This window comes from Melitaea cinxia, chromosome 2, assembly GCF_905220565.1.
Source record: "Melitaea cinxia chromosome 2, ilMelCinx1.1, whole genome shotgun sequence".
Classification (NCBI taxonomy): domain Eukaryota; kingdom Metazoa; phylum Arthropoda; class Insecta; order Lepidoptera; family Nymphalidae; genus Melitaea; species Melitaea cinxia.
Genome location: NC_059395.1, coordinates 18,983,509 through 19,005,459, shown reverse-complemented (window position 1 = coordinate 19,005,459; position 21,951 = coordinate 18,983,509). Strand labels below are relative to the sequence as shown.

Here is a 21,951-nt window from a genome sequence, read left to right as displayed (position 1 = left end):
TGCCATTGTAATGTTGCTAGCTACATGAGGATGATAGTGAAGAACCCTATCTCTAAGCAAACATCTCCACCGTGCTTTGAGTAATCCAAAACAGCGCTCAATGCAGTTACGGGCTTGTACATGCTTCTGCGTGTATCGTTCTTCAACAGAACCTTGAACTGCATTGGGGATAGGCGTCATAAGCCAAGGGCGTTGTGGATATCCAGAGTCACCTAAAAAAATAGTTTCTGTAGACAAAACAGAGGAAAACTAACTACTATTGGATGTTTTTACTATTTTAGATACCTACCTAATAGCCATACTTGTTCATTATTTTGATGAAGTTCACGCATATATGATTCAACTATACTGGAAGACCATATATGTGAATCGTGTGTAGCTCCACCAAACTTTGCATTCACATTTAAAATCAAAAGGTTACTGTCACAAATCTGAAAAATAAAACTTTTATTAAGAAATGTTTTATCTAGCTATAACATACCAACCAGAATATATAAATATAATATCTACCATTTGAACGTTTAATGAATGATACCCTTTTCTATTATAAAAAAGATACTCTTCATCATTGGGCTTTACTAAAGCTACGTGGGTACAATCAATGCACCCAATTACACCAGGCAGGCCAAATCTTCTTTGGAACCTGAAACATTAATCGTTAATTTAAATTACATTACATGCACTTAAAATTTTGTTAAATCGTTTGTTAAGTACTCACTCTTGTTTTATTAACGCTCTATCTTGTCGTGTTTTCGGAAACACAATCCATTTTGCCATGACAGCTGGGTGGTTCAAAGCATCAACAACTTGTCTGATGCACCAACTAGCTGTGCGTTGGGCAAGATGGTGAGTGACGCCAACAATTCGCTGGTAGGATCCTGTGGCTAGGAAACTAAGAGCGCATAACACCTACAAAATCACAAATATTTAGGACATGAAATGATGGATATGTAATAAAAAAAATTGTTAATACTTTTTGACAGTCAGCATAAAAAGCACTAACCTTAACTTCTAGGGGAATCTCCTTGGTTCCTTTTAAAGAAGTGTTTTGTTGGAGTTCTTGACAAAGGGCTTGAAAAGTCGTTTTGTCTAGCCGAAATTGCTGCACAAATAACGTTTCTGGCATTTCGCGTATTGTCTCCATGCACTGACGATTTAAGACTCTTTTTTGGCGCCTAAGCCACACTTCTTCATTATGAGCGCACCACAACATATTTAAAGTATGCATTTTAAATGCTAAATGCTAAATATAGTTTAAAATTATCTTAAATAAACAATTCTCGGTCCAAACACAACTATCAACTATCTTTCAAATTATCATAATAGACGTCATTTTTTAACGTTTACTACTGGGTCTCGGCAATCTTTTAGCTATCATCCAAAAAGTTCGACATCGTTTCGCTAACGCTTGTCAAAACTGTAACATGGCTACCATTTGTATGGGATGTAGTGATCGTCGTTGTAGAAACGATTCCATTTCGTTGTAACATTTTGAACGAGTAAACTTGTCTACGAATTTTGTATTCGTTTATTGTGATCACGTGACTTAACGTTGAGATGATGTCATTCCTATACATTTGGTTAGTTTTCTAATAGCGTTATCGATTGTAGATTGTCAACTTGGCTAAGCCTGCTGAAATCACAGACACAGAGCACAATACAAGTCTTTTTAAATACAAAAATGGCTGCTGTGCAACTAAATTTATCGAAAATGATTTCTGCACAGCTTCGTAATAAAGCAAATGAATTTTTAAACTCGCGAAAACATGCCAATAATCTCGCTGATATCCTACAAATGTTTGAGGTAAGATTGCTTCGCATATATTTCGTTTGTTGTGTATATTAAAATTGCGTCTTAGGTTACGTTTTCGATATATTATTTTCATGGTATTTCAGGCTGAAACCGAGAATTATACGCCGCTTCTGCTTACTATAGAAGTTATTTTCACGGAGCTATTAAAACGGGGTGATTTAATCCAGCACATAGTTCCATTGAAACCAATAGGTACGTAAAGCGGTTAGCTCAATTGTCACTACATAATTATTGATTTTGTCTCAAAATGTGCTTCTAGCGAAAAATGTTCCCATTATAAGTGTGTTAAAAAACAGTAATCATTAATTAAAACCATTATAAGTCTTATTAATAATATACAAATATTTATAATGTTTACATGCGATATTTTTGCTTATGTAAAACTTAGGGTCGACAGAACTACAGATCACTTGTGTAAGCAGTTTGATTACGGCACAGGCTGTCCTTTATATAAACTAATTTTATATAATAGAGAGATAAAGACACTTGCCTGCACCTATTTTATTTCTTTAACCAGGCATGATTATGTACACAAGAATTGCATTGTATCGCTATGAGCAGTCATTTTTGTACTGTGTTGATATTATATTTCTACTGATTAAAATTAATCAGAAATCGTAGGACACTTTTTTTATCATAATATCATAAATGTCTGAATAATGTAAATGTATAAAATTGTTGAATTGTACGTTCATGATATTTATATTCCATTTTTTTCTGTCCACTGCAGTGTAATTATCAATTGCTTGCATTAATATGCAAGCAATTGATAATTACATCTTCAAACAATCTTCTCTGTTGTGTATACTTATATTTAGCACCTTGTCTTACATATTATTATCTTTTTTTTTTCAACATACATTATTATTACATAAAAATTTAATTGTTGATAAATATCAATAACATTACCATTTTTTGTGCACTTTGTCTTGTGATATATTTTAAATAAAAAAGTATGTGATGTATTATATATTGTATTGTATGTATGAATAGGTTGGATGTTTATTTACTCCTATTGTCTATTCAATAGGTTTTGATACAACTACAATAATATAACTTTTACCTCATTATAAAAGCTTTTAAGAATACGAACTAGTAATTTCAGTATTAAGCAGATTACTTCGCCCATGATTATTAAAAACATAGGATGTGAAAAATAGCAACTTTACAGGAGAGGGATTCAAAGTGTAAATTGCGTGTATCTTTTTACTTATTTAAAGCAGGATCATGAAATTTTAAAGTAATGCTGTACAGTCTATTTATGCTTAATATTATTACTGGCCTATATTTAATGTGTAAATATGAGAAAAGTCACTTGTTACATTTTTAACGGGTTAAGACTAATAGGTACTAATTTGTCAGAAGTACCACAACTAAATAATATATGTATAAAATAAAAAATTTCTCTTCACCTGATGATAGACTTGGTTATTTGGGAACGTTTTATGAAATAAACAAAAAAATGCGATTTTGCAGTTACGACAATGTTAATAGTCACTAGCGACTATACTGTTGTGTAAAGTAATATTCTATATTTCAATCTAATAATGACTCAATTGATTTTTATACAAGCAGTTGCAAGCATCTAGTGATAAATAAATAAATATAAGTTTTTTATACTATAACAAATATTTTGCATTAATATTTGTTTTAATGGCACTTCAAGTGCTTCTGAAGCTAGATTGATAAAAAAAAAAAAATGTTTTTGGCCTTCTGAATAAAGTGTTTTATAAATTTACTTTTTGACAGACCACAGCCCAGAAGCAGAGTACACAAGATGGTTGTGCGATTGCTACGAAGCTGCCATAAACTGTGCACTAGAATGTATGAGGCGTGGACGGACCAGCTCACGACTTCAAGCACTCGTGACGGCTTGCAAACTGCTCCAGGCTGAAGGGAAGCATCCGTTGGAACAAACAACTGGCTACTTCTTCCCTTCTGTTAGGCTTAAGGTATTTTAGGCTTGTTAAATTGTTTAGTTCACTGCCATTATATGTATAAAGTAAAACTGAATACTCTATGTTTATTGTATAACTTAAATTTTTTCAAAAATTTAATTTTTAAAATTGTAGATTATTTACCATATTACTCCTAATATTAATTATTTTGTCTTTATTTCCCAGAATATTTTCGCTGTGCTACTAGACTCTGAAACTTCAATGTCAGCTCCGATAGCGCGCTTTCAAGAATTCACAGAATACAGAGATGTGCAACAACATGGTCTGAAAGTGCTTTCGACACTCGCTTTTCGCAAGTAAGACAACTCAATTTTCATTTTAAATTTTATAAACCTAGTTATATAGAGTTATTATACAAGTCCAATGTGTGTATGTAATTTATTATATATTGTTATTAATATGTATGTATGAATAATATAAATCAAGGAAGTGAAGCAACATACATACAACCCGTGTTTATACAGAAATGATTATTAATGCTTTTAACAAATTTGTTTTAGATCACCGTCACCTATGTACATGCAAAACTTCCTAGAGTTACTTGACAAGTTGCTGGCAGCCGAGATACCAACTGAGAGCAAAGCCAAATGCAAGGACAGAGATAATGATGAGAATGAAATGAAGGTGCTGTGTGCTGCTGAAGGTAAGTTCATTATTATGCATTATCATTAACTGCAAGCATTTTGTTTTACCATAAATCATTTAATTTCATTTAATTTACATGTATGTTTTATGTGTGATCAATGTTCACTTGTAGACATAACATTTAAAGCACTGTGTCATAAAAATTTGCTATTATAAATGCTAATGTTGCTGTTTTATTATATGTAGTTTACTTAAAAAATTGTAACATGTAACTTGAAAATAAAAAAAGAAAATTAATAACTGCTATCTTTTTATATTGATGGCTTAAAGAAAGCAGATTAATTCAAATTGAAAAAGATCGAGAAAGATTTAGGTTAATTCAAATTGCTCAGAAAACACATCTATACCCTTTCACGGTCCATAGGGAAGCCATCCAGTTAGAAGATTAATATAAGGATATTTAAAGGACTAACGTTCGTTTCGTAACACTCTCGGCGCGCATTCACCAGCTTACTTCCCAAGTCAAGTGTACGTAAAGAAGTTTTACTTCAATAAAATAGGGGAATCATCTATATTAATGAATATAATTTGCAGGCAAACCCAACTTTCCATTCAACCCAGCAATGTGCCGTCGGTTAGCCAACCGTTGCTGGAGCTATGCATGCCAGTGGCCGCTGTGTGAAGAGCCTCGTACGCACCGCCGAGCTCTGTTGCTACTCGTTGAGCGCCTGATGCCTCTCCTGACCAAGCCACATCTGGCCACTGACATGCTCTGCGACAGTCTTGATGCAGGTGAGTCTATATTTATTTATGTGTAAGTTTATTAAAAAGATATTCATTCTTTTTTTTATATTAAAATGCAAATGATTCTTGTCAATCAGCTTTTTCTTTCATTATAGGTATATGTAGGATTAATGGCTTCCAATAGTTCCAAACTGCTTTTTGTAAATTATCACCCAGGAATTTTTCTATGAGTTATTTTTATATATCTGGGTCATGACCACTTTATATATACTATATTTCTTTTGGTATCAATCTATCTTAGTAACTGACAAAAAAAATCATCTATACTTACATGTGTTCTTACTGTTTTTATCTTTTTATTATCAGGAGGACCAATTAGCATGCTTGCCTTACAAGGAGTGTTGGAACTAGTGAGGCACCACAACATCGACTATCCAGACATGTATGACCGTCTGTATGCTATGTTTGAACCAGAGATGTTTGCCACACGGTACAAGAAGCGACTTATGCATCTTACGGATATATTCCTTAGCTCCACGTAAGTAAACAATATCTATACATACTGTTATCACAGAGTAGCTAAAGTGTAAACTTAAAATCCATATAATATGTCTGGTCATGGTCTAATTCTGTTGCTGTAGAAATTAATAAAAGTTTGTTAGTCAGTGGTAATCTAGTTTTGTATAGAACATAACAAATTAAAATTGGATTTAGAGGAGGAGGAGAAGATATAGAGTTATGGTTTATATCTAATTATATTCTACAGACATTTACCTGAAAGCCTGGTGGCAGCTTTTGCTAAACGTCTGTCTCGGCTGGCTTTAGTTGGTTCACCGGAGGATGCCAAAGGCCTTTTACAGTTGGTGGCCAATTTGTTAATGAGACACCCTGCCTTGAAACGCATGATCTGCTGTGAAGACACACCTGCCATTAGTGAGTATAATTCAATTTAAACTAACATCTCAATTAAAAACAAAAGTTATGTTAAATTAATTGCTAAAATATGTCATTTATATAAGCTAGAAGTTCTTAGGTTACTTGTTACTTTTTAATTTTTAGAATAAAAGAATAATGAGCATCTAAATGAATGAGCTTTATAAAATAAATTCATCAAATAAGTTTAAAGTTTTCAGTTTCTATATTATTTTCTATTTTTATGATAAAAGAATCATAAATACGAAATGTATAAATGGTGCGCGAATTGTACTGATGCCATTATTTCAAAAACTATTTTATTAGATATATATTCGGTGTATTGACGAGGCTCACGCATCAGGGAAGCGAAAGGACAAATATACGGTGGTATGTAGGCAGCTACACGCTCCCATAGACCCTAAAATGAATTTTGCAAATTGATATAGGTATATTTTTTTTTTTTTATCTAAATGGAGACAAGCAATGACAATACATATGTAGAGGACGAATTATCAAAAAGCAATGTTTCATTCATTCATTCAGCTTAATGGCTTCCAACAGTGCCAAATTAGCACAGATAATATATAACACACACACACAGCACAGATAATATATAAGATGGCAATGTTTCATAGTGTCGAACGACCCATACGTGATGGAGGAGTCGTCGGCCCGCCGTGCCCGCGCACTGGGGTCGTCGCTGTGGGAGCTGCGCGCGCTCCGGCGCCACTGGGAGCCCGCCGTCAGCGCCGCCGCCGCCGGGCTGCTGGCCGCCGACACCCGGGACGCGCCCGCCGCGCCCGTCTGGCTGGCGAGGGACGATGACTGCGCTGTGAGTACCCTGCTCTTTTGTTTGTTCTCTTTGTAAGATTACGGCCCACATGATGGTAAGCGGCTACTATAGGCTACAGACACCTGCAAGACTAGAAACATCGTAGCACAGTGGTCCCAATTTAATAAAATATGGACATTGATGCTAAACGAACAAAAAATTTTACTGATAGTTAACATTAGGATAACTAAACATTTTTTAATATCATATCAAAAATCGACCGTCGAATCATATCGAAAATTTCGATCTAGCGAGTACATCGTTCCTAGGCTTAATTGGCTAGAGCACCGACACGGTCAGTCAGAGATGCAGGTTCGATCCCCGCTGGAACGATCGATTTTTGATATGATATTAAAAAATGTTTAGAATTTCTTAATGTGTGGGTAACACAAAAATAAAATCGTACAAATTAAGATAACTAATAGGACAAAAAAATATTATTATTCTACCATGACTATTTCTTGGTAAAAAAAATAATTACTTTATTTTTGTATGAAAGAAATTACATTTCTGTTAATTTATCGAAATTCTTAAGAGTTGTCGAGATGGCGATCACACATGTTAGAAAACGAGTGATTCTGAGTATTTCATTCGAAGATACTTTCTACTTATCACTGCGTACTTTTGAGTTATTGCAAGTTGAAAAAACGGTTTTTTTATATATGTCCTTACTTAAGAATTATATAGTAACTGAAATGCTTACAATGTTAGAAATTTTAAATTTAATAATAGTTTTTGAGATAAGTTTGAAGAAATACAAAGTCAACGCAGCGGGGTTCACGCGGTTGCGGGGGGAGGCAACTTTCATTTATGAGTAGTAGTTTAGTCCACTAGAAACAAAACTCACATAACATTTGGGTCAACGTTTTCTTGAGAAATCTCTGTTTCCTCTGAAAATTCATTGTTTAAGATCAATGCCAGAGAGGCCAGCGCCTCTGGGAATAATTGTTTTTGCGATCGAACAAATTTTGGTTGATGACCAATGACTTTGTGGTTGCGGAATCAAGCTGAATTACTTTTAAAATCCTATTAATAGTCAAATCCAGTAGCGATTGAAGTCGTATTTTAACGCCAGATAACAATTATATCTCCCTCTAAAGGATAACAAGTTTTTTTTTGTTTCCAGAAGCTTTTAATAGGATGGTAGCACAAAAATATTTTCTGAATCGAGAATGAACCTCAAATTGCGATATTGCGATTTTGATAAATTAGATGATGTCTAAAGAGCGAACGTTTTATCGTCAGGTAGACACAGTTTTTCAGTTTATTTTTAGTAAACTAGTAGCTTGTCTACTATTTTACATTTTTCTTCGTTTCGGAAGAATCCTTTTATTGTATTCGCTAATTCTGTTTTGTTAGATTCATTCAATTTAGCACATGAAGCGTAAACTAGTTCCTCCTCAAAATGATCTAAAAGTGTTAGAGAGCGCATTTTCTTCTGCCTATCAGATAAATCTTTAAAAGGTTTTTTATGTATATTGTATTTTTTTTTTGGATAGTCTTAAATAGCAAACAAATATGGCGTACTTCCGACCACAGACAATAGAGTAATATTGTAAGTATATATAGTAAAGTGACACAAAGAGCAAATGAATGAACAATATTAATGAGTCATAGACGGATATAAAATTCATTTTATGTTCAAATATTTAACGCTGAATAAATTGCTAAAATTATTTCAGAACCTAATAATATCTATACATATAATAAAACGGTAGGAAAGTCAAAACTGTACATTGAATATTTTTTTAAATGAATACTTGGGGTGGGATCTACAATCGATACCGAAGCCAAAAATATAGTTTTTAGAATTTTTGTCTGTTTGGCCGTATGTATGTCCGGGATAAACTCAAAAAGTACTGCGTGGTTTACTTCAAATTTGGCACGAATGTTATTAAGAAGTCGGGTCAACATATAGGCTACATAATATCACGCTATCACTTACGGGGAACGAGCAGTGAACCTTGATTTCTTCAACGCATTCTGTAACAACGTGTCATCTAACGACGCATATTTGAATGTTGTTGTTATTATGTTAATAACCATGCTATATAAGCTAGCTTCACACTATAAAAATCACGCAATATAAGTAACTAAGCCGATAAACATAATTAAATGAATATAAGTAGACAAGACAATTTTAAAGCAGCGCCATCTATGAGATTTTTCTGTAGATATGAAATGTAAAGAAGAAACGGGTAACTGAATGTTACTTTAAAAGGTATAATCGTAGGTATTTTTGGTGCTGTATTAGCGTTCACGCAGACGCCGTCGCGGGCAGCAGCTAGTACAAAAATAAAGTAATTATTTTTTTACCAAGAATTAGTCCTGGTAGGATAATAATATTTTTTTGTCTTTATTATTTATCCTAATGTTAGCCATAAGTAAAAATTTTCGAACATTTGCCTCTAGCATCAATGTCCATATTTTATTAAATCGGGACCACGGTGGTCCTGATTTAGGGTAGGCGCGTTGGACCTTACGCCGCCGACCTTCCCCAAGAGATCTTACTCAAACACACAGGAACACAACACTACTTGAAAGTCATGTTGTTTAGGTTTTATTTAGTTGCTCGAGATTTGAGCAGAATACATCCTACTTATATTGTCAAGATCTATAAATCCTCTTTTTTTTCAGTTGTTTGATGCAGAACTAAAAAAGAGATTCAAGACTATTGAACTAAACTTCATAAGACCACAAACTATGGCCCTGCCCTCCGGGGAACGGCTCTTACAGTACTGGGACATCATGGCTTGAAAAAGATTTCGACATTGAATACCAAATTCACCCGAAGGTGTAAAAATAGGTATGAATATTTTATTTTTCCATTCAAAGGCGAAAAGGATTTGCCTGAATCCGAATAAAGGAAAACTGATTTTGATTGAAGAGTATTAATATATTGATACAGTGAAATGCCGGAAATTCTAAATAGCCTAGAAGAAAACTTTAGGTTTCCAGATAGTTCTAAACATACGTGAAAATTAAATGATCGACAGTTTTATTGATTGATAATTTAATTTGAGCGTCAACATTGCAAGATAAATGACCAAAAAACCCTTTCTGTCAGATGTTTAACATAGAATTAATTGATAAAATATATATTTATAAGAGGTATTGAGTATGCGATTGCTTACTAATGAACGTGAATATAGTGTTTAATAAAATATTACGGGTTTAAAAACGTTCATAAATTATTTTGTACTGAAAACTCATAGGTAACCCTATGTAATACATCCTATACAATTAGTAGTAATGCGGTTTTTTCAATGCAATATAATTTGCAAAAACAGTTTTTTTTTATTATTCTTTACAACATTAATCAAACAGGGTAAAAAGGTTTCCTTCTTTAGCTTAAAAGGACGTTTGTTACTGTTGAATATTTTTCAACAAGTTCCATTTGTTAAATTTAACTTCAAGTCTATACAACATGACAATTTAATTCACGATTCAAGTTTTCTTTCTCAAACAGAATATTAGTGGTGAAGACAGCATGCGACATACTCGTATTGACAATACATAATATACCACTGCATACATTTGAGAAATTTGTTGGAAGATATTTATGCTTGTGCAATTTTATTCAATATTTTTACAAGAATTATTCACGTTTATTAGTTATATAAGTGACGACCGAAACTAAATAACAATCCCAATAAGATAAGTATTAATTTATATTTGACATAATTAGATGTAAGTATTTACATAAATTTTGCACTTAATGTTAAAATATGACGAGGTTATTTTTTATTATTATTAAATAAATGATTGATTTTGCGCGTTTTGTGCAACATTACTCTTGCCTAGAAGAATTTGAAAATAAAAAGTTATTTTACATTTTTATTAGTTGTGTGGTATTAATTGGAAAGGTCTCTAGTTAATAAATAATAATAATAATTTGGTCGTGATCATAGACCGTTTGTGATGTTTATTTATTCGTTAATAAGTTAATTTAGGGTTTTGTAAAATTTTATTTTTATTGAAATATCTGCACTATTTTCAAAAAATCCTATTTCTATGACTTTTTTTAATTTATTAAATTACACAATTACAATTTTTGAGACAGTTTTTAATTTATTGTTGCGACGAAGCTCGCGTAAATTGGAAGGCTTAGCCTTCCAATTTCTAAACCGTTTAGAACATTGTTGGAAGATATTTAGACGTTAAAGTTATGAAAAAAAAATTGTATAGAAATCCAGTATAATGTGCATTTAATTAGTATCATTTACTGTTATAAATTTCAAAAGAATTTTCAAAGATAAAAGTTCATGGTATAGACTCCAGTCTAAATGCACCAACATCAGTGGTATGATTTTTGTATAATAAATTATATATAATTATATAAGTCTTCCTTTCAATTTTCTTATTAATCCCTTTACTTCATTCCAATTTTATTATCGTCCCTACCTAACCTAGCTGTTTTAAGTGCTATTTAATTAAGAAATGTTTTAGAAGTATTTAAAAATTTATATATTTGATAACTAACAGGTTTTCTGACAATGGCCATAATTAATTTAATTGTTATTTTTTTATCGGAGCCTCGCAGTTTGGGTGCGGTGCAATTCAAATCGCAATAAACCGTACAAACACCGTGTTTATAATATAAAATGATAATTTATTAACACGTTAAACGCCGGCTTGATTTTTTAGTTTTTCTGTTTGGGCCATGGGGGACACCATGCAGTCGACACACAATTTTTCCGTTGGTGCCGCGGGCTCACCCCATGAACGCGAACCAGAGTCAACTTAAAAAAATATGACTTATAGTGAAAAATGTGACATATAGTGTAAGGAAAAATAAGTAAGATTATTTAAGAATGGGTACGGTAGTGCAATAAAAACTTATCATAATTTTTTTTTTAAATAAGGACTTTTAAACTGGCCCTATGGTCTAAACAAGTGGGCCCCAACTGGTGTCCCCCATAGTGTTCAAAGTGATAAGTTTAATAGATGAATTCTATATTTCGTATTTCATCTTTACTTTTGTATCACAATAAAATGTTAATGGTATTTTTCGATCATTATCGTAGCTTTGTGAATATCTATGACTATCTTAATATATATAAATCTCGTGTCACAATGTTTGTCCGCGATGAACTCTTAAACTACTTAACCGATATTAATCAAATTTGCACACCGTGTGCAGTTTGATCTAACTTGAAAGATAGGGTATATTTTGTTTTGATATATGTAATTATTATATTTAAGAAAAAAAATAAGGCGATACGAAGTTTGCCAGGTCAGCTAGTTTTATATATAATTTTAAATTAAATAGTAATTAAAATTCGCACATTTATTATATTCCAAAATTTTTTCGTACTATAAAATATTAACTTCAATTTCAAATTACTGAAGATCTAGAAGTATCTATATTTCCCAGTTGCCGTAACATTTTACTGTGATACAAAAAACTCAAAGTTCAGTCTGAATCTCAGGAGTAGTGTGCTAGGATGATGTAACCGCGCCCGCCGTATGATGTGATTATTTGAAATAAAAGAGTTAGTTTTAAGTTAGATTAAGTCATTATTTTATTATTCATTAAAATGTTCTATTATGAATAAATGAATAGAAAAATTGTTCATTGTGTTTGATTTAATTGTCATCATTAGTATGTCAGTTTTTTGCTAAAATGGAAAAAATTGTTTTATGATGCAGTCAAAAGATGAAATATTTTGGGTAATTTTTTTTGCAACCAATGAATTGATATTTCAGTAAAACTAGAAAATAATTCATACACTTTATTTACAAGGTATTGTCTCATTTATACAAATTAATTCAAATAATACATATTAAATAACGTCACATTCTATTTATAGACAGTGCTGAAATTTGTTCATATTATATATTTTTGTATATTTATAGTCATGACAAGTAAATTATACTAACTGGCAAGTGGCACGTCCAATTATTGCCTTTATTGCTATAGTTTAACATAGATATTAATTGAGCACTTGGTATTGGAACCGAATATTCATAATCATAAATATATAGATAAAAATTCGCTATAACAAACTTAAAACTACATTTCATAATTATAAAGTAACAAGAATATAAATCTGTACAAAGATAAAAACTTTTAAATATAGATCTGTACATCTATGAGCCTCTTTAACAACTACACAGTAGCGGTGGGCGTTATTTAACGTAATCGGTTTCAGTAACTAGTTACGAAGCTAATAAACATATACGTAGTTTCGCCGATACAAATGTAACGATTATTTTACGTACGCAGTTTTATCAAAAACTTGACACAACGACCGGCGCATAAGCGTTTTGCCTAATAACGTAACAGGTTACAGGTTACTAATATTAATCATTACAATACGCAGATACGCTTACGCGTAGGATAAAAAGAGATGGCTATAAGTACTATAGATGCATCTTTGTTTTCGAATATGCTCATGGGATTTTGTACGCAATTGACTATGAGCTTAAGTTTATTTTAATACGCACAGTTTTTTTAAAGAAATTTTAATTTCGGTCGTGTTTCTTTTTAAATATTTTCGAATTTACTATTTAGCATTAAGTTAAGACAGTTGACGAGTGATTAATTATTAACGATTAATGTTATTGTCTCGTGTTGAAGTATATACTAAAATAGTATGGGTTTTTTGTTGTATTTTTAATTATATGTATGTATGTATGTATTTCGAAAAATAATTAAAAACTGTACATAAAATCAAATGAACTTCTAAATACGCCTGCATCGATTATTATGACTATACAAAAATCAAAAAGTAATTTAAATAACATGTTTAGCAGCCAGTCGTAAGCCTGGATAAAATATGAAGGGAAGTTAATTTAATTATACTATCCATCAATATTAATGTACGTAACGGCATTCGTATATGTTACAAGTTATAACATATAACTACTTCATAACCATAATACAAACAAAAGTAATATAACGTCGCCGTCCCGTACTGATACTGTATACAAAAATAACTAGTTTCGAAAAATAAGCAGTTTCGAAACTAGTTACGCGTATCCACGAAACTACGTATAACCGATTACACATAAAAGACGTTACGACCCACGACTATTACACAGTATCCGCAGATTATAACAAAACAAATGTCACTTTATTATCTGTTCCTGACTCTCACTAGGTGACGCTTTCGTATGACAGCACGTTATCTGTGGACTGTCTTCTCTACTCTTCGGCTCTAGTTTCGTTTCTGAACTATCATCGTGACTTTCTGTTTCGTGAATGATGACTGTCGTGCTTTGACTAGATTTACAGCATTTTTCCTCTTTCGGTTCCTTTTTCATGCAACAGCCGTGTTCACTGCGCAAGAGTTGCGTGTCCTCGACGCTCGGACTTTCCTCCTTCTCACTGCCACTACTGTGACATTGTCTTGACCCTGATTGCATTTTTTTCGCTCTGGCAACTTTCGATGGACACTTTTTAGCACCATAGTAACACGTGGCGTTGCTACTCTCACCGCCATCTTGTAAAGTGCTCACGGGGAAGTAGTGTGATGGCTGGATGCATGTTCTTGTCTGACATGTGAATAGATTAGACTCTGAATTTAAAGGAGACTGCAGAAGAGGTGGTGTCGAGTTCTCAGCTGAAAAGAAAACTCGAATTAAATCTTATTTATGTAAAATTTAACAACATTGTGACTAAGCAATTCTACACTATTACAGTTACAAATCTAATTTACTTCTAAAAAGCACTAAACAGAATAAATACGTATTGAATCAATGTATTAATTAATTATACCGCTAAATAATCAGAAAACGTGCCGATATTACAGATCGAACGCCAAGTAAGAATGGGTAAGAAAGTATAATATGCGTTTATCTAAATTCCAAAAATGTATTTTCTTACAACGTGATCGTAATTTTATCAAGATTATAAAATTATTCTAAAAATTATTTTCTACTATCTACGGTGGAGTGTTGGGATATATATATAGGATCAGAAGTGTTGGGATATATATATATAGGATCAGAAGGAATTACAGGTAATAAAGCTAGCAACACCACGAACTACTGAATGGATAAAGTCGACAATTAGGGTTACCAGACAAAAGCGTGATATGACAAAAATATGAGAAGTGAAATCGTGTGAAACAGTAACGACCTGCCCTAAGTGTGACGTTTTACCGTGCAACGTCCCTTGCGAGGAAGAGAGATATATTTTTAATTATCAACGGTACTCGTTCTAAGCAGTAAACTCCAGTCGCGTATAGGAACAGACACACCAATGACACATGATTTTTTTTTGTCGTATATAATTTTTGGCACTTGCAACTGAAATAAAATAAAAACTGGTCGATTGATAAATTATCTACCGTCTGAATTGATTGAAAGTATTACGCCAATTAATTTAAAAGGCTTGCGTCTAATAGGATGGTGTGTGAATATGTACTTGTTTTAAGTTTGTTGTCTCATTGGTAACTAAATAACATTGGTGTAAACCTGAGTGGTTTTTTAATGCTGTTTGTAATAAATAAGTTACATTACTGTTTATTTGATACATAAAGTTTAAAAAAAAAACTGAGGAAGGGCACAGCAGGAAATATCCAGCATAAAATTTGGAGCAGCCCGATTGAGAAAGTACCTTGATCTTAAAGAAGGCCACGGCTAAATAATACTGCATTCAAGCAGTGTTGCGTTCTGGCATTAAGGCGACCGCTCCTCGGGGGAGAGTTTAGGGGTAGGATCGATAACGCATTTGTAATGCTTCTGGTGTTGCAGGCGTCTATAAGCTACAGTAATCGTCTTCCATCAGGTGAGCCGTACGCTTGTTTGTCGATAGTTGTATAAAAAAAATAGATTGCAAGTGCCAAAAAAATCAAGTCTGGCAACCCCCTCAACATATGAGTATACTTTGGGCGGTAGGAGTCGTGCGCGAGCGCGGTGTCGGCCTGTTGCAGCTCCAGCGCGTCCAGCTGCTTGCACAGTTTGCCCTCGCACTCCTCCCAGCTGCACTTCTCAGTGTTGCAGCGGTCTGGGAGCGGGTGGGGGTAAGAATCCCTTGTTATTTATCCGACTACCCTCCCCTAGTTTTTACGCCTAATAGATTCTGATTATGCTATGCGCTGAATTAACGTATTGATAATTAGCAATTAAGACCGGAAAAGTTAAATACAAGCAAGTTAAAAGAAATATTCTACTTAATTTCTTGCGTATAGTATGAGTTCCCGTAACGTTAAATTAATTTTATATTCACATATATTTCAATACCATTTTTCACGGTAATCTGCGAGAAATATCCCTTACATACACAAATAGGTACTTTGAATTAGGTCTAACTTTTCCACTAATTTTTCAGATAAAATTTTATCAATAAAATCTATTTCCTGTGAACGACGGAACGCGATAAGTAGCGGAACGACACTATAATACATGTACCAAATCTTTTAGTGACCTACTTATTCAAACGCGATTTTACTGAATTTTAGTTTTTTAGAGGTATTATTTATTATTATTTTGTCACAAAATTATTAGAGTAATAAGTAAATAAATAAGAATAACAAACACCTCACATTTAAGAGCCTAAATATATAATATGACAACTATGTGCCAAGTGTCCGAAAACACATTCAACCCAAACTCAATCCAACCCAAAAAAGCCCATACGAACAATAAGACAAACGCCTATATAGTCTATAATTCTTTATAAAAGTTTGTCGATAATAACCAAATAAAGTAAAGCTGATAACAAATAAATTTTCAATGAAATATACTGCGCACCACATGTTATTAATCTTGTACGTTCATTCAATTTAAGAATGAAACAAGTGGTGTATAAATATATATAAGGGTAAATTAAAAAAAAAATTAACTTCAAAACTTCGGTAATAACTTCCCTACCTGTGTCGTCACATTCCGGCGTGCAGATCACCAGCCTCTTGGTCCTAAAGCATTGCATCTGTAGACGAGTTAGTTTTGTCCCGAAAAGGAAATACCCTGAAAGTTTAAATATTACATTTTCATTATTATGAATTATGCTTAAATCTTTCTTAACCAGAAATTTATTAAATATCGTATCTGATGTTCCTTTACAAGTATTTTGTTGTTGTGAAAATATGTGCAATTTCAATTTTTTATTTGTTATTGCTATTTTTGTAATTTTAACTTTATTGTAATTTTGTCTTTGTAAATTGTATGTATATTTAACGGCAAATAAAAAAATAGCGTAATATTCAATGTTGCTTCACAAAAATCATGTTCCATCGCATAAAATACAGAGTGCACAAGTGTTTCAAACAAGCAATACTTAAGTGCAATCTTCCGACGTGACTCACCTAACATCATTCCGAAGACGACAGCCAGCAGCAGGTGAACGTTGTACATCATAACGGTGAGCATCAAGAGGTAGCCCACTATATTGTGCACCATAAACACTGTGGTCTGGTGCGTGTTCACCAACGTCCTAGAAAATTCAGAGACCATGGCTTTGTAAATGTAAACGCTTCACACACACGCACTCACCCGCGCACGCACCCACACGCACCGTTACGCGCGCACACACATACACACGCCCAAACATGCACGCACACATACGCCTGCGCACGCACACGCGCGTTCAAATACGCGTACGCACAAACTCCAAAAACTAAGAGAGTTTTCTCTATTTATTCTTCATATTCATACAGAGTTATGAGCAGTCCTGGCGACTGCCCCAACTTCTCGTCAGAGTCGTCATCAATAATAATAATAAACATTTTTGATCCAAATATCGTTTTGATTAATTACAATCAGTTCCTGCATTTTTCATGATTTTTTTTAAACAACAAAAATATAAATACATGGATGAAAGTTTAATAAAATAAATCTCAAAACAGTGTTTCAAGATAGTATCAGTCAAATTAAGGTTCATAAACTTATTTGTCCATTTGACCATTCTAATTTAAGTTCGCCATTTTCTTATCAAACGTTATTTTTGTGATAGGAAAATTTTTTGTCTACCTGACGCGGAAGGACGCCCATCTGCTAACTTGACCAGAATTTGTATTGCGACTAGTAGTTGGCTCCATCGCGTTAATTTGTTCCCTACAAACAAAAATAAAATAAACTTTTCACACTCGATTGCTCCTGAGTTGAGAGTCGAGGAATAACAGACAAGCACAATGCCCAGACTATATAACATCCACATGATATCATTTAGGTACAGAAATCTTTAAGTATACATAAAAATTTTAAACATTTTGTAAAAATTGTGAAACAATGTTCTATTTTAAAATAAGCGCCAAAATATTGACAAAACATTTTTTTTTATTTGGGAAAGAAAAATAAATTGTTATTCAAGCGATATTTCCATTTCTATACGTTATTTTACCGAAGCAATTAAAGTTTAATTAATTTGTAGGCACAATTTTATCTTATGGTATTTGTACAACTAAACTTTGTATAACTTAACGTAGATTGTAGGTCATGTTTAGATCAACTAAACCAATAAGATAATAAAGTTACAGCAACAAGTAATTCAAATTAATGGGAACACGAGTATATATAATTTAGTAGTGTTTACAACGTATTATAAAATATTAAAAACGCTGTAAGTTCCGTTTAATCGACCTGGTTTAAAACAATTTGCCCATTCACTAGTTATAATTATGCAAGGTCTCACATGGTTGAAAATTTAGAATGGTTAGAATGGGTTGTCGTTAACTTTAAGGTCAACTTTATGACAAAATTCCTAATCGTTTAGTGATTTTTAAGATTATTTTCTACCTACATAAATATATTTGCAGTCTAATATATCATTACATTTTATTTATGGCTAAAGTCCTTAGCAATAACTAATAATATAGTAATTCGATAACTTCGATACATCCGCAAAAGAATTTATGAAATAACTGTATGATATGTTTAACGCGTTTTACTGCTCGTCGATATCAACTGTGTTGTGAACATTTATTGCCGATAACATTATCTCCCTTTCGTAACCGTTACAAGGTATCCAGTAACAATTTTATAAAGGTTATTAACCTTTTGCCAATCCACGATTTTTTTTTTTAATAAAATCCTCACACTCTTGGGTGTACCCACGGTCAGGCATGAATGGGAATGGGGTGGGGCATGGTAGGGGTAATGAATATTTTAGATTTTAATAAGGAAAATTTAGGTAGATATAGCCAAGACGTCCGCAAATTATTATTGAAGTAGGGTAGATAGTGAAAGTAAATGCAAAGTTGCAGAAATATTATTTTTTTTTGCCTCATACATACATACATATAATCACGCCTCTTTCCCATATGGGTAGGCAGAGACCACTTCTTTCCACTTGTTTGCATACTTGTTTTGCTTCTTCCACTTTCATTCTTTCCTTCATACATGCTCTTCGGTTTTAGGGTACTCTTGACCTGGCCTTTTTTCAGGATATCCCTTATTTGGTCTCGAAACGTCCGCCTAGGTCTACCCCTTCCGTTCACGCTCGCCTTATACACTTTTTTCGTCAATCGTTCTTCACTCATTCTCTCGACATGGCCAAACCATCTGAGCATACCTTTCTCAATTTTTGTCATTACATCTTTTACCCCACTTTTATAGAATTCTGGGTACGACCATGCTCACACTCAACCGCCCGATCTTTTTATATTTTTGATACCTTTGAAAATTTTGCATATTTAAATTACGCTTTTGACGATCTGTAGGATGTTCGACTTCTAACTGTGTTCCTTCAAATGGGAGGTTCTGTCGCCGTTATAGATCATGTTCCACGTGTAAAAAATATGTATTTTTATGCATGTGTACAAAAAAAAAACATATAGGTATTTACCACGCCACGACTAAATAAAATGATTGAATTGGTTTTTGTTACTCTATAACGAAAGTCCACTGAATCGTAAATAGTTTGCGACGAAAAATGGCATGCTGCTAGTAGGTAAGTCTTAACAACTACCTGAATTAAAAAAGTAGGTACCTCCTTAGCCCTCAATAGCCCTTTGAGAATTTTACATTTAGCATCATTTAAGTATCATTGAAATTGGTTGATTAATTTTGAGGTGAAAGAGTAACAACATCAATCCACTAGAAGTTTTCACATTTGCAATATTTATTTAATTTTTATAAATACGTACCGTTCACATAACAGATTTCGCCTCTCGTCTGACCGATAAGGGTGCAATTTCTTGTGGGCCTCCTTTTGTACTCTCGCCAGATAAACCTAATAGATTTTCAACCATTATATTCAGAAAAAAATAAGGGTAATTATTACACATATTTATAATAGAAAACTTAAAAGTAATTAAGAGGTCTTAATAGGAATAAGACCGCCTTAGCAATAAAACGGTGTAAACATCGAAACCTTATTAGGTTACTTAAATGTTATATAAAAGTGTGTGTGTATACGCACGTAAGAAGTTATACTTCATTGGCTAACTAACTTCACGTTGCTAACGCTTCTTCGTTGACTAGCTAACCTCAGGGTGTCGGTTTTTTGTCACGTTGTGCATCGTAAAAATTTACTCTCATCACTTTACCCTAACACGCTAAAAGAAGTATAACTTCAAAAACGATTCAATTCTTCGTGTGTACGAGTTTAATCCCATTAAATAAGTACGTAACAATAACCGCTCCCGTGTAAGCACCTAAAACACAGATGGTTTACGGGTTCGTTTTCGGTCTAGTTGTCTGTGCTTGTGGGTCTCTCTAGCGTTCAAGTTGTTATCATACCACCTGATGACAAATATTATTCCAGTGGGACAGCGTGGTGGATTAAGCTTCAGCAGTGGGATGTGAATTGTTGAATTGTTGTTGTTGTGTAGATAAGTATGTAATTATGTAGTAAGAGACAATATTAAATGTGTCAAGCTACGTTGATATGAGTATTTGTTTTGGCACTCGGATCTAGATTTACGGACTATATATAATATAAAATTATGTTTAGGTTCAACAATGATAAAGACTCAGTACTAATGAAATGCAAGTTCTCGCTAAACGTGCTAGTTGAAAACATTAACATTTGTATTGATGTGTACAGATGATACCTACATAAGCACGCTTATGTTTACTTATATATCTAATGTGCCATTGTTTCTATTTATGAATACACTAATAATTAACCAAATTTTTAAAAAGACACGCAATATGTTCCGTGCTTTATTAGGTATTTACTACTAGTCTGCTTGGTACACTACAATATTAACCGGAAATCCTTTACAAATGACACCAATTAATTTTATTATTACTAGACAGTGGACAAAAATAAAAAGATGCGAGCAAAATGATTTATGAAAATCGTTTTGTAAAACTTGATAGGCCTTGACCAATTTGAGAATAAGACGGTTATGTTTTATTCAATAGTACTTGCCTTTGATCCTTCGAAAAGTAACGCCACGAAGAAAAGCACGATCCACGTCAAGGCGAAGGCCCATCGTGTGCTAATCGTGAGCCCTGCGAACAGGAACTCCCCGAGGTCGTAGCCAAACCACATCCACATATGCATCTTTGGTTTTCCTAGCCACCTGCATGAAACACAAGTCTAATAAAATCCACTCATATTCCCTGACTGCTACCCCTCGCTTGTCAGAGAAGCACTTCAAAGGAGGAGATGTAAAGATAAAGAGTCAGCAACGCGCTTGTTGCGTCCCTGGCGTAGATTGTTGCGGGTTCAGGCCACGGTAAACGTAAACTCTTACCCGTCATACGTACGTTACGCTTGATTGCCACCATAGTTACCAAAAGCACTTACGTTTCCGTTAGTATCATACAAAATAATAAATTTTCTGATATCAAGTTGGTAATGTTGTAGTTTTTTATTGCATAGCATTAAATTTAAAATACTCTTCAATGGAAATTGAAGCCGTGCAAAGATATTTTTTGACTAGGTACGTGGATTACATTTTGATGATAGTATCTTGCACAAAGAAAATAATTATTATTAATTATAATTGAACGCGGACCATTGTCTTCAACGAAATGAATAGATTCAAATACGTTATCATAAACATACAAGAACAATGCATTACGATAATAAAAAATAAATGTTAACAAAACATCATTTCGAGTTGGCGGTTAAAGCAGTAGGTAGTCTGCTCTCCACTTCAAGGTGGTGGATTCGATTAGTGCCCCGAGTCCGGGCGTGGTATATTTACATAGGTACTTTATGTATAAATACACTAAAACATATTAGGGACCGGGAAGTAAAT

The 21,951-nt window shown here is 33.3% G+C and overlaps 3 protein-coding genes across 3 annotated transcripts; 1 reads left to right on the top strand and 2 right to left on the bottom strand.

Annotated features, from left to right (window-relative positions):
- Positions 1-462: 462 nt before the first annotated feature.
- On the bottom strand, positions 463-1,228 carry LOC123662471 (putative nuclease HARBI1). The gene is made up of 3 exons (XM_045597315.1): positions 1,004-1,228; positions 719-909; positions 463-643 (listed from the first exon to the last, which is right to left on the bottom strand). The coding sequence occupies exons 1-3, from the start codon at positions 1,226-1,228 to the stop codon at positions 463-465; spliced, it is 597 nt and encodes a 198-aa protein (XP_045453271.1).
- A 443-nt stretch (positions 1,229-1,671) lies between these two features.
- On the top strand, positions 1,672-10,131 carry LOC123666474 (nucleolar complex protein 4 homolog B). The gene is made up of 10 exons (XM_045600568.1): positions 1,672-1,804; positions 1,897-2,005; positions 3,563-3,765; positions 3,937-4,067; positions 4,272-4,414; positions 4,951-5,148; positions 5,467-5,638; positions 5,867-6,033; positions 6,651-6,847; positions 9,485-10,131. The coding sequence occupies exons 1-10, from the start codon at positions 1,682-1,684 to the stop codon at positions 9,602-9,604; spliced, it is 1,563 nt and encodes a 520-aa protein (XP_045456524.1). The 5' UTR covers positions 1,672-1,681; the 3' UTR covers positions 9,605-10,131.
- Positions 10,132-12,569: 2,438 nt separating this feature from the next.
- On the bottom strand, positions 12,570-21,282 carry LOC123666455. Its single transcript, XM_045600548.1, has 7 exons — positions 21,114-21,282; positions 19,882-19,967; positions 17,768-17,851; positions 17,104-17,231; positions 16,670-16,765; positions 13,897-14,415; positions 12,570-12,969 (listed from the first exon to the last, which is right to left on the bottom strand). Exons 1-6 carry the CDS (start codon positions 21,246-21,248, stop codon positions 13,922-13,924), a joined length of 1,023 nt encoding a protein of 340 aa, XP_045456504.1. The 5' UTR covers positions 21,249-21,282; the 3' UTR covers positions 12,570-12,969; positions 13,897-13,921.
- Between the last annotated feature and the right edge of the window lie 669 nt (positions 21,283-21,951).